Raw genomic sequence first — 12,591 nt, 5'->3', positions numbered from 1 at the left:
AGAAAACTTTTTTCTTCAATTTTCTTTTAAAAGTGTCCAAAATGTTACTTATTTTTCTTTCCAATTATCTCAACCGTGTTTTTCTTCAGTTGGTTTCCGTCAATGTGTACACTTATATAATGATTTAGTTTTTTAGAAGTAAAATTAAACTAACTATTTTACACTAGTCTACTACTTTAAGAGTAAATAATTTTATATGAAGGTTCACTTCTTGAAAGTGATATGCATCTTACCTGCTCTAAAATGTTATAAAATTCATGTTTGACCTTTCATGTTTGAAATATTTATTCTTTACTGAGGCATACTTTGCCTTTAAAAATACAAATAAGTGAATTGTGAAGTCATATAGTTAGTACTGGTAAATGGTATTATAGAAAAGTCACGACACGCTTGTATGAATTTATTTTCAAAATGTAAAAATGTATTTATATTATGCTTGATTACTATTATAGCAAATAATGGAAATCATGAATATAATAAGAATAAAAGTTATATGGGATACTTGAGTAACATAGAAACATTAATAAAGAAAATGAGGAAGAAGACAGGAAATGATTAACTTCTTTATGTGAATCATCTATAGTATGAGAAAATAATACTGTGATAAACAATGATGATATATAATATAATAATGACATGAATAGGTAGGTATACATTTGTTTATAAAATAAAACAAAAAAAACCCATTAAAATCTTAAATGCGAAAACTATGTATTATTTGCCTTCATTTAATTGCAATCTAAATATACAAAAAATACAGTTGTTTTGCAAATAATGTTTCATTACATGATTTATCAGACATTCTTTTTTTCGTGTTCAACTTTATCACTCAATTTGGCAAACAGGTATGTACATATAAGTAGAGAATAAAAAATATCACCAGCAAATCATCATATAAATACTTAGTTTTAAATCTAGAGATAGAATATGTAAAAATAATATGTGGGGCTTTATTCAGTTTTAGGACCTTCAATAAGTAACTGAAATGAAAATTACTTAATAATGAATATTTTCAATTTCTGAATTAACAATTATTTGACTGATTTTTTTTATAAATATTGATTTAACCCTTGTATAAATACACTTTAAGTGTGTATTCAAATGTGTGATAAAATTGGAAAAAAATATGCGTATAATGTTATTTTAACACAGCAACTTATGGACACATATTTTAAAAATAATGTTTTACATGTCCGCGGTGTCTTTTGTAAAATAGATTAGCCCGGCATGTTGCAATGTGTTGTTCGATATAAGTTTTGGTTAATCAAATATTCCTTTATTAAACAGTTGACCATATAGCCCTTACATATACACGATAGAAATTAAGACTGTTACAAACCAACAACGCTGAGTCGTTCCACGGAGTTACTGATAATAATAAGATATAATTTATTACGTAAGTCACAATGCAAATATATTATATCATCTTTATACAATGTTCGTCCAGTTGAAAATTATTTTTTTTTAAACTCTACTATTCAATACATATAAACATTATATAGTACTAGTACTTAGTACTGTGTTTATTCACATATACATGTCAGGCATTCGGATATATTTGGTCTTATAACATTTTAAACACTCTTATATCATACAAATATGTCTGATATACAGTAACATAAAAAGCAGTAGAATGTTATAGCAATTGTCTTCATTAAAACTTTCAAACAATGCGTCTAGTGAAATTTTAAAGTACATTTATAAAGATGTAGATCTATACATCTTGTATATGTTTCCTTATTCTTTTCACATGTATTGTAAAACTTTCAGTGATATCCGAAATATGAAATAATATCACTCATTTAGAGATTATATTAGGTGTCCCATCTACTCTAGAAAGTATGCTATAGGACCAAATTTACATCATAATTATATTAGTTTTATCCTTCATATGCAATAATTGATTAAATAGTTTTACAAAAATGTCATCTGCTTAATAAATCGATTATAGCATCAAATTAGAATACAAAAAGTATCTGCTTAAACTGCAATGTTATCAGACTCATATTTCTGTGCTTTCTAAATCTTCCATGAATGATTCATTAATAAACGCTGCTGTGGTGTCTGCCGAATGATATCTGACGTCATGACTATCGTCATCAATTTTGTCCAAACTCTCCTTAGACTTGCGCATGGCGTGAAGATTCAATGTTGCGTCAAGCAGGTCCTCGCTTGATATGGAATGATAGGTATCATCATTGTACATGTCCATTGTTGCCTCCTTTTCCTCTATTCTGTCATACACAGTAGTGTGATCATCAACAACATTTTCATCAAGGTCTACGTCTTCAAAGCTAAATATAAATATAAAAATGCGATCGCTAAATAGTTAACTAGATGATTGTAGTGATTGTAGTCTGAAGTCTCTTAGGAAAAGTTTTCGTTGTTGATCTTTAAATTATATATACATGTTAGCGTCCCTCAAGCTGAATGTAAATATATTTACGTTGATTTATTTTCAAACAACGTCTTCAAAACTGATTGTAAAACATATATACATGAGATGAAAGTATGTATCTTAGACTTAAGATCTACGTACTAAAACCTGAAAGTAAACATAAAAAATGATGTTTTCGAGGTCAACATCTTCAAAGCTGAAAGTTAATATAAAATGTTTTATGTTTTGAAGGTCAATGTCTTCAAAACTGTAAGTTGATATAAAATATTTGATGTTTTAAAGGTCAACACCTTCAAAACTGAAAGTTAATACAAAACTATTTGATGTTATAAAGCTCAACATCTACAAAGCAAAAAAGTTTATGAATAATGGTCAAGTGTGTGTACTTTCTAGCAAATGGTCAGCTCAAACGTTCATCGTTGCGTGTTGTAGAAAAGTTAAAACAAAATATCCGGAAAGGATAATAAATAAGCACCAGATAATTATTGTTTGTGTCAAGTCATAGTTTGACATGAAACGAATAATCATCGTAAATGAGCAGAATTTAATACTAATATTAATAAAAAAAGCTTCAAAACATAAATTTTTAACCATCAAAGTCTACGAAATGCACTTATACTCCTTCGCATGAAAGTTAATAATATTAAGATTAAGTGGTCAAAACAGTATAATCTATTTCACATGTTTAAAGACACTTACTATTCAAAAACATTTTTATTATGTGTCAAAACTTGTAAAATTAGTTTCGATAATACCTGGGTAGAAATAAGGTGGTTAAAACTGTAAATTCTTAAATCATGAACAGCTTAACATGAGCTGTAATTAATGATACATTCAAAGCACTAAAACCTTTATATATCTGTATGTTATCTCTTAAACTGCTCTTATGATTTACTCAAATGTGTGAAGTTTTAACCTGAAATTTGTTCATACCTTCGAGAGCTTTCATCATCTACACCTTGGTCGTGAATAACATCTTTGATGTCAGCATTCAACAACGGATTGTTCCTAAAGATGGAAAGAGTTCAGAATATATTTGTAGACATTTTGTTAATTTCACCTTTAATCATTTTGTTTGAATTCATAGCTGTATATAAATATACTTAATTTCAATATATATATATATATATATATGTGTGTGTGTGTGTGTTTAAATAAATATGGTACACAAAGAATCTTAAGGACACATTAAGCCTAAGAAATGAATAATTGTTTTGATTTTCATATAAGGCAAGCATGTTATTTACAATGTACTATTAGTGTAATTGATCCAGAACATGTTAAATACTTATCACCCGCAGAAAACAGCACTGAATGTCAAATAACAGTAATAAAGGAAGCAAATTGTAAACAAAGTAGTATTTTGACTTCAATACAAAACACGAAATCATTATAACTTCATTGCTATGATGCAAAATATGTAAATATGACTCAGCTGTATGGCTGTTTTTGCTGTTCTGGCAATTTTATTTGGCACCAAGAATAAAAAAGTTTTTTTTTGAAAAAAAAGAGTATTTAAGGTCAAATGGAAATCTGTTTTCTGTTTAAAATTTTCATACAATTTTCCTCTATCAATGCAGTTTAAACAAGAGACCTGATGGACTTAACTTCAATAAAAGGCTAATAAATAATCCTCTGAAAAATGGTTTTGCCAAAACTTTTTATTTTGCCTATAAACGAAAAAATAAATGACACCTGAAAGAAAAAAAATCTAAAACTTAAAACTTACTGTTTTGAATAAAGATTGCTTCCTGGAATGGCAGCTTCCTTTTGTTCTAATACATGCATTTCCATGTCTGAAAATACATACACATATATATAACTGTTGTATTAATATCAAAGTTGTAATGTGGTTTCACGAATCAGAATAAGTTTATTTTATTGATCTATTATAATAAAACATTGTGTTGTACATTTGCTCAAAGAAAGTGATTTTAAATGTACTTCTGTCATGTGCCGTAAAAGATAGAATACCATTGAAGAGAAATATGTAATTAATATTCATATCCTTATGATTAGACCTACATCATTAAATTAGTGTTTTGTTATTAAAAACAATAAACAATAGATGTCTTGATAAAATACAAACAATAAATTAAGTAAAAGTTTAAAAATGTAAAGAGTTATAAGTTGATTTTACATTCATAATGAGAACAGAACACAACAGAACATATATTTTATTAAGACTTGTACAAAGTACATCATCTACAATACATTATATTCACATATGTAATAGCTGCATGAAAATTAACAAACAAAATAAGGATATCACATTTTACGTATACAATAGTTTCATAGCAACACACAAACATGCAATCAATCAATCAATAAATCAATCAATCAAACAAACATGTAGCTATGGGAAAATGTGTATTTACTATTTACTTTTATAAGTAAATAAGATGCTTTTATGGATATTTTTGGAATCAAAACAACACATTTGGAGAATGAACATTAATTGTAATCAGACAGTAGCATTTGAAAGTACATACCTAATGGAAAGAGCTTCTTTAACAAATTTGGATAAACGTATAAGCTCATTTTTATTTTTTGAGTTTAACAGTTGAGTAAATTTGTAAACTGATGGATTTCTATTAGTAGGCTTTTAAGTATTGTTTTCTTATAACATCATAGCATTTACATATAAAGATAAAATGGTACTCGTCCTCAATATCTAAATCATCGCAAAACAAACAATATCTTTCTTCACGAGGGATTCTCTGTCTACTAAATCTACCTGTTTGAATTCTTAAAGGAAGGCCATTCATTCTTTATCTACAAAATTAAAATCTAAAACACCTAGGTAGTATATTTAAATAATATTCATATTCAAAACAAGATTTAACATTTCTATATATACATAAAACAGGACTTTTTTCAAGATTACCGAACCATTCTTGCTTGAAGGAATCAATAAGACGACATTTAAATTCAGATTAAAACATAACCTTGTCTATATTGTCACAATTATCAAAAGTATATGAAAATCCATTATTGTTTAAGATATTTTTAACATTAGAAACCCAATTTGTCTTTCCTTTATTGCTATCTTCAAGTGCCTGAGTGTAAACTGTTTTTAATATTATGTTGTCTTTATTTACAAGTTTTAACCAGAACTTAATAATTCTCACATGAGGTTGTAATTTTTTTGTGTCAAAATGAGATTCAATATTTCAAAAAAGGTAATTACGGAAGAGCGGTTAAGGTCTCTGATTTCTTTACAATTTGAAAGTCGTTTGAGAAACTAAATGAAAATATTCATGATGAATTAGTAACCAGTAAAGTTGTCATATGACTTTTTCTTTAAGTGTCGGAAATATATAAAACTTTACAAAAACTCTTATTACATTTACTCTTTGCTATGCTTGCAAGATATTTTATGATTATGACTTTTTTGGCAATAAAAATTACTTTTCAGTGAAAAGTGAATCGCAATATAGAAGCTATTTTTGTGAATAAAAAAATCATCATGGTTACCTGGCGTGTTTATGACTGCCGCTTTAAGTTTCCGCCTAAATCTACAAGAAAAGATATTAATTTCAGCATAAAAATGTAAAGCAGAAGTTTCGAGTGGTACAATAAACATATCTATATCTTTCTAAATTAAGAGCATTAAAAATAATCCATATGAGATATCCAAACAGAACAAAAAAGTTATGAAATAAGATTGTCAGAAATTCTTTGCATTTAATGTTTAATTAAAGACCGTTCTTCTTTTTTTGTTTCATATATAATACCGTAGCTGGGAATCAGTCCTGCAAGTACCGGGAAAAAGAAGACAAATAGTGCGTTAAGTTACCAAAAGTCAAGCTGCAATCATACAGCCTTCGGCCGAAAAAGTAAACACCATATTTTGCTCAACTTACTTGTTCCTTGCAGAAAGTGCAACAAATATGACAATGGCTATTATAAGAGCTTCTCCAATGGATACAGCTACTAAGATCAGCGTCAACTTTTTAGACCCTTCTTCTGCAGTACTTTCATCCATATTGTGCTAAAACAAATCATTTTCGAACTTTTAAAACATTATTCATATATTTTGCTCTAATTTTATGATCATTTTCTGAAAATTTTTCATAACAATGATTTCCTTTACAGAAATATCCCCGAAAGATGTTTATATTTATTAAGTACATATTTGTCCTTATGGACAATTATATATCTTTTCGGACTTATTTTAGAGAAAATAATTGCTGATTACTTCAAACATTCATGATGCACTAAAATAATACACTCCCACCCGCTTGTTTTAGATCAATACATATTTTATAAAATATTACATAAGTTTGTCGGGATGTGTAACAAAAATCCATAACGAAGGTCAGTTTCGCTTGTTCAGATACTGTCTAGACTATAGGAAAATATTTACTAGTTGCTTGTATTGCTGGGAACTTTGCATTATGCTAGAAGTCATGGACTGCTTGATTTTGTTTATATTGGTCCAAATTTCACGAAATCAACATTAAATAGGTGACTGTCAAATAGTTTGGCAACAAAACTAAGTGCGGTTCCGGGTTGACCGGTTTGATTTCAAATTTGATAAGCAAAGGCTTTTGTGATTGCTCTTACCAGGCTAAAAGTTTAAATCTATTGACAGTTACCTGCTCTGCTTATAGTATTACTTACTTGAGTGACTTTCATAACACTATACGTATTCTGCAGATTTATCATCTCCGCATTGTTAGCTTGTTTATCAAACAACCTAGTAATTAAAACTAAAAGTTTTAAGCGTCTTGATGGAACAAGGGAATTTAGTAAACAACAACTACAACACCATGCAAAGAAAGGCTCAGTTAATAACTCCTACACATTGTATTAATGAATTATTATTAGAAGATAGATTTAATTAAAAAAATACACATATTAATATAAAACAGTTCTTGTTAAATCATAGAATGAAAAACATCTGGGAAATCAACAATGAGTGTCAAATAGTTATATGGTACCATTACATAAAAAAGCTTTTAGACTTATTTTGGTTTATTCCTAATATAAATATAAGCACTCAAACACAGAAATGTCCTTACAAGAAGAGGCAAACTCACTACATCATTCTGCTACTTTGCTTTTAATCCGAATATGTGTTATAATAGTAAAAAATTTTTAATAAATACTAAATTGTCGGTCAGCTAAGGGAAATAATCAAAACAATGCAATGAAAAACAGGAAAACACTAGTTAACGTCCATTTCATATGTTCAATCGTTAAATGATGCATTTGTATTGCAATTGTATTTCGTTAATATGTATAAATCCGGGAAATAAATGTGTTAAAACCCAAAACGAATCTTTTTTTGTAAATCACAATACCCACGGTGCAGTTTAAACATATGTCTACGAAAAGTAGTCATTGTTTAGTATGTTAAATAGTTTGTTTATGAAGGTGTGGTATCTCAAAAACTATTCCTGTTATACTCTCAAGAAAAATCTTTAAATAAAGCAATCATTTTAAATTCTTCTAAATCTCTTTACATTTATTTTTGATACTGATAATTTTCGTTGCCAAGTTTTGCGCATATACGGGAATTCTGAAACTATAAAGGGTGCTTATTGTTGTAATGAAAAGTTATATTTACTCTATAGAGTCCTTTCCCGCCAAAACCGCTTGTGTTTTCGGATCAACGATATGAAATTTTAAGTCAGAGCTAAAATGTAAAAAAAGCATACTATACTATTTTTATTTTTACAATACATTTGACATTTTGGCAACAAATAATATTTTAAGGAAATTAATCATAAATATTAAACACATTCATATAACTAAATATAATACAGTAATGATTTACAATAAAATTTGCTGCCGTATGTGGTTGAATGTCTTAGAGTGACATTATGCTCACTTTTTTGCTGTCAAGTTGAGTTGAATTATTAATATATTTTAAGAGATTCATCATCATACTGGTTATTGGCCAATAATTTATAATGAAAAATGTTTAGGATAAAATATAAAACCTACTCAACTTCTTAAAAGACTGCCTCACTCTTTTTAAAAAATTGAACGTAACAGATACATTCCAAACGCAATTTATAAACCATACCGCGGGTCACGTGGATTGCTGGTTATTTTTGTATAGCAAAAAATAAAAATAAATACAATTGTGGCAAAATGTAAAGTTATTTTGCTTTTTACCAGAGCACTCACAATTTACACTTGGCATAATGTCAATACATACCAGAAGACGTAATGCATGCTAATAAATTTATCTAACTTTTGACTCAAAATAACACTAATTGTGAGGATTAAAGTTTATGTAATTTCTTTCAAGTGGACAAATGTTTAGAATGTAAAGAGCTAACAAACCCTTGCGTGTTCAAAACTCCATTTTCTCTATGGTCTTGAATACTGTCAAAGACTGCTGTATATCCAAGAATTTTACTGAGTTCGCTTTAATGAAGAAGGCATTTGTAAATTAAAAAATCATTTTATCAGCATCAAAAGAATTAATACGCATGCGTAATTATATCAAACTTTACAGGAATCAACACCAGTTTGTTTTAAATACTACGAGTATACGCCTCTAAATATAAATTGTAGATACGTAGACAAAATGATAATAAAACGTTTGCATATACATGTATTGGTATCTGATACGATGGATATAGGGGTAATTGTTTAAATATTTATTATTAAATATATAAAGGCCTGCCGTCTCCATGTTTTGAAGTCGATTCAACAAGAAATCATGAAGGGTAGAGTACTATAAAGATAAGAAAATCAATTACCTTAAGAGATCATCTTTCCTATATGCTACCCAATCTTTTGGCTTGAGAATCGACATTGTTATCACCTGAGAGTCACTTATCAAGTAAATCTGAGCAATAAAAAATTTCTAATAAATTTTAGATAAAGCAATAAGAACAAGCATATGTAAAACATTTATAAACAAATCTCAAATAAAATAAAAATAATTTGATAATAATAATAAAGTTATCAGAATTACTGTTAACACCTGTCAATGAAAGTTTGATCTTTATTCTTATATTTAAACCAAGTTCTCATTCTAGCGTATCCCATGAAAATCGAGAAAGAAAATACAAAATTTAAAAGTGAACGACAATTTAAAACATGTTGTCTAGCTACAAGATAAGCCTTTAAGATATTGGAACAGAAAGTTATAATCCTTTAGAATGAGTAAAGAGCAAGACTAACATGACCTTGTACTACATAATTAGTAGGTCATTTCTGTTGTTTGATATAACCGTTTTAAGATATACTATGCTCAAATTTGATATTAGAAATATTGATGATTGCTACATAGTATCTTTGTTAATATAAAATAAACATGTTTTGACTTCACACGAAGTAGATATGAACATTATGTTTGAAATTTTACACACTATAGTTGGTCACAACATGAATGCATAGTGTCTTTAAAAAAACTGGATGACCAATTTTACTTGACTCGTAACAGTGAACGCAACTTCCCATACATAGTTGTTTATTTATTTTTTTTAAAATTCAAATTAGACATATTCAGTAAGAATTTCATAAATTTCAATAATTTTCTGTGATTAAAATATTTGACTTAAGGATGAGCACAGTTTATCTTTAGACTCTGTATGGACTGTTCAACATTCAAGGCTAGACAACATTGAAATGAGCCGCGTCACGACAAAACCAACTTAGTGGGTTAGCGACCAGCATGGATCCAGACCAGCCTGCGCATTTGCACAGTCTGATCAGGATCCATGCTGTTCGCTATCAGTTTGAGAGACGTGTAATAGAGTTTGTAAGCGAACAGCATGGATCCTGATCAGACTGCGCGGATGCGCAGGCTGGTCTGGATCCATGCTGGTCGCAAACGCATTACGTTGGTTTTGTCATGACACGGCTCAAATATTACACAAATTCAGCAGGTAATGGGTTGAGATTATTTACCGTCACATTAGCAGTGTCGAATCCAGCTTTGTCCGATACATTAACAGTCACAATAAAATAACCGGATAAATCTTCACTGAAGAATTTGTTGTTCACTATAGTTCCATTTTTGGTGATACAAAATATATGCTGAAATAACAAGTTAATTTCACTGGTTATTTGTTTGGGTCGTCAGACCAAACAAATAATGGTAGCGAAATTTCAGAGTCTTATGTTGTTAATTGCAAATGCCGAAAGTAGTCAACTTTTTTGAAGCGGTTACTTCCCTTGTGTATGTACACTAAAGCCGAAAAATTCAAGGGAGATCACTGCGTAAAGATGGTCAAAGACAGGCGCATCAATTTTCAAGCAAAGTAATTCCCGAATGGTCGAAGATTTCTAATATTGTTTTATTGTATTTTCTGATCGAAAATAACTAAATACGAAGCGGACATTCAATCTCTGACACAGAAGTTTACAACAAACCTAACAACAAGTAGTTCTCAAAACAGCTTAAAACTAGCGATTTAAAAGAAAGAAATATTTTATTTTGTTACAAGTATCCAACAAATTACAACGCATTTAAAGTTAATCAATAGCGTTGGCTTATAGAATTGTCAATAAATGCACAATCACAAATTACGCGGATGAATATGATTTTATCAATGAAAATACTATTTATTACCGAATACTACACAAACCGAGTAGTGGAATATATAGATTCTACATGTCGGACTTTTTGGGCGAGAGGATTTTCGCTAAAATATTTACTTCAATTTTAAACAACAGGTTTACCCTGAACAAAATACCTCGAAATTAATAAGGATTACAAACCCGAAATGCAATGGAAGTTCTAAATTTAGAATGACTTGATATTATTCAGACTTACTGTGTATAACTTCTCCGTGGTACAGTGGTAACGCGCTGGTGTAGTGAGTGAGAGGTTTCGAGTTCGAATCCCAATCGAGGAAACTTTTTTGTGTTAAATTCTTTTTTTAAGTGTTTTTGTTAAGGAAGTAGCCATGATATGCAAGGATAAAGTGTGGCTGTCGTAAAAAATGAACATAAATGATTTTTTGATGCAACTCTAGTTATGCAGAATTCTGTATGTATCAAACTCTGGTTCCTTGCAAAATGAATTAAATTACATAAAAATAAACCTATACAGGAAAATGCATACAGATATACAGTACGATTTAGATTGCAAAGATCAGAAAATACCACAGAACTTGCAGCCCTTTGATTCTTTATAAATATAAATGCTTATAGTAAGCTCCAGGATTATTTACATCTGTGTTAAACAACAGTTAAAGTCGTTACAAGCCCTAATTTAGAATAATATGGTTTTCTTCAGCCCGTTCACATATAAATTCACCGTGGCTGAAGGGTTTTCGGGCTCGCTTAGAAAGCGAGAGGTCTGGAGTTAAAATCCCAGTAAAGGTAACTCATTTTTTTCAAATTGTTAAAGTCAAATAAACATTGGATTGAATATCAGTGTTGCAATTAGTCTTATAGCCAATTTACTACAATTAAAACGCTGGAAAGCATTGGTGGCACTATACATATAATCTCACAACCTGCACCTTTCTTACATTCTGAGACCCAAACAAATTCAGCGCCTTCTGTGCTTTGATTTATTATTGCGTTAGAATCAGATCGTTCCCAACATGTGTATACTATAATCGAAATTACGTAGAAACATTTGGCTATTACAATGTGAATGAGCTAACGTTAAATGAGCCAGTGCTAGAGGGCGTAAGCGGTTGTTTGCAATAACCACTACCCTCCATTAACCCGCTCAATCGAACCGAGCTTGTAAAAGTTTCATTTCCACCTATTTGGATCCTACCATAGGAATTTAATTTTCTCCAATTTAGGATCCGAGTAGCCGATATCGATACGCATTACTTTTACCATGACTGTACATGATATTTATGTTATCTGCATATTGCATTTTTTTCAATGACATTGCTTATTAAGTTCAGTTTACTGTTAACATTATCACCATCAACTTCATCATCATCATTTTCATCATCATCATTGCTGACTTCACTTTTATTTTTACTGCCACCCGCATTCAGAGAATTCAACCACAAATATATGCAGCACTTACTTTAATTCCATCATCACATAACTTATCACCACTGTCGTGTTTGATTTTATTTTGTAATTCAGGACTGACTGTTATGTTTCTACAGTTGGAAAACGTCCAGCCTAGCACGCCATTTTCAGGAGAGTCGGCATCATTTATGTAAGAGGTATTCTGAAGAAAAAACATTAATGCACAATTTTGGTCTTTGATATTTGGATTATGTTGCATACAAATATTTTTTGCA

At 29.7% G+C, this 12,591-nt stretch overlaps 1 protein-coding gene across 1 annotated transcript in view; it reads right to left on the bottom strand.

The window, feature by feature from the left end:
- Window positions 1-388: 388 nt before the first annotated feature.
- The window catches only part of LOC132752405 (cadherin-23-like), a 36,394-nt gene continuing 24,191 nt past the window's right edge, over window positions 389-12,591 (bottom strand). Inside the window, exons 17-27 of the mRNA XM_060742729.1 lie at window positions 12,369-12,518; window positions 10,277-10,405; window positions 9,121-9,209; window positions 8,699-8,782; window positions 7,974-8,042; window positions 7,025-7,100; window positions 6,265-6,392; window positions 5,876-5,916; window positions 4,128-4,194; window positions 3,332-3,406; window positions 389-2,294 (exon numbers count right to left, since the gene is read on the bottom strand). Coding sequence (XP_060598712.1) covers window positions 2,003-2,294; window positions 3,332-3,406; window positions 4,128-4,194; window positions 5,876-5,916; window positions 6,265-6,392; window positions 7,025-7,100; window positions 7,974-8,042; window positions 8,699-8,782; window positions 9,121-9,209; window positions 10,277-10,405; window positions 12,369-12,518 — 1,200 coding nt within the window. The 3' untranslated portion in view covers window positions 389-2,002. The remainder of the gene's footprint in view (window positions 2,295-3,331; window positions 3,407-4,127; window positions 4,195-5,875; window positions 5,917-6,264; window positions 6,393-7,024; window positions 7,101-7,973; window positions 8,043-8,698; window positions 8,783-9,120; window positions 9,210-10,276; window positions 10,406-12,368; window positions 12,519-12,591) is intronic.

The sequence above is a fragment of the Ruditapes philippinarum genome, unplaced genomic scaffold (genome assembly GCF_026571515.1).
Source record: "Ruditapes philippinarum isolate M1 unplaced genomic scaffold, ASM2657151v2 ctg649_1_1_1_1, whole genome shotgun sequence".
Lineage (NCBI taxonomy): Eukaryota > Metazoa > Mollusca > Bivalvia > Venerida > Veneridae > Ruditapes > Ruditapes philippinarum.
This window is presented reverse-complemented; position numbering and strand designations above follow the sequence as displayed.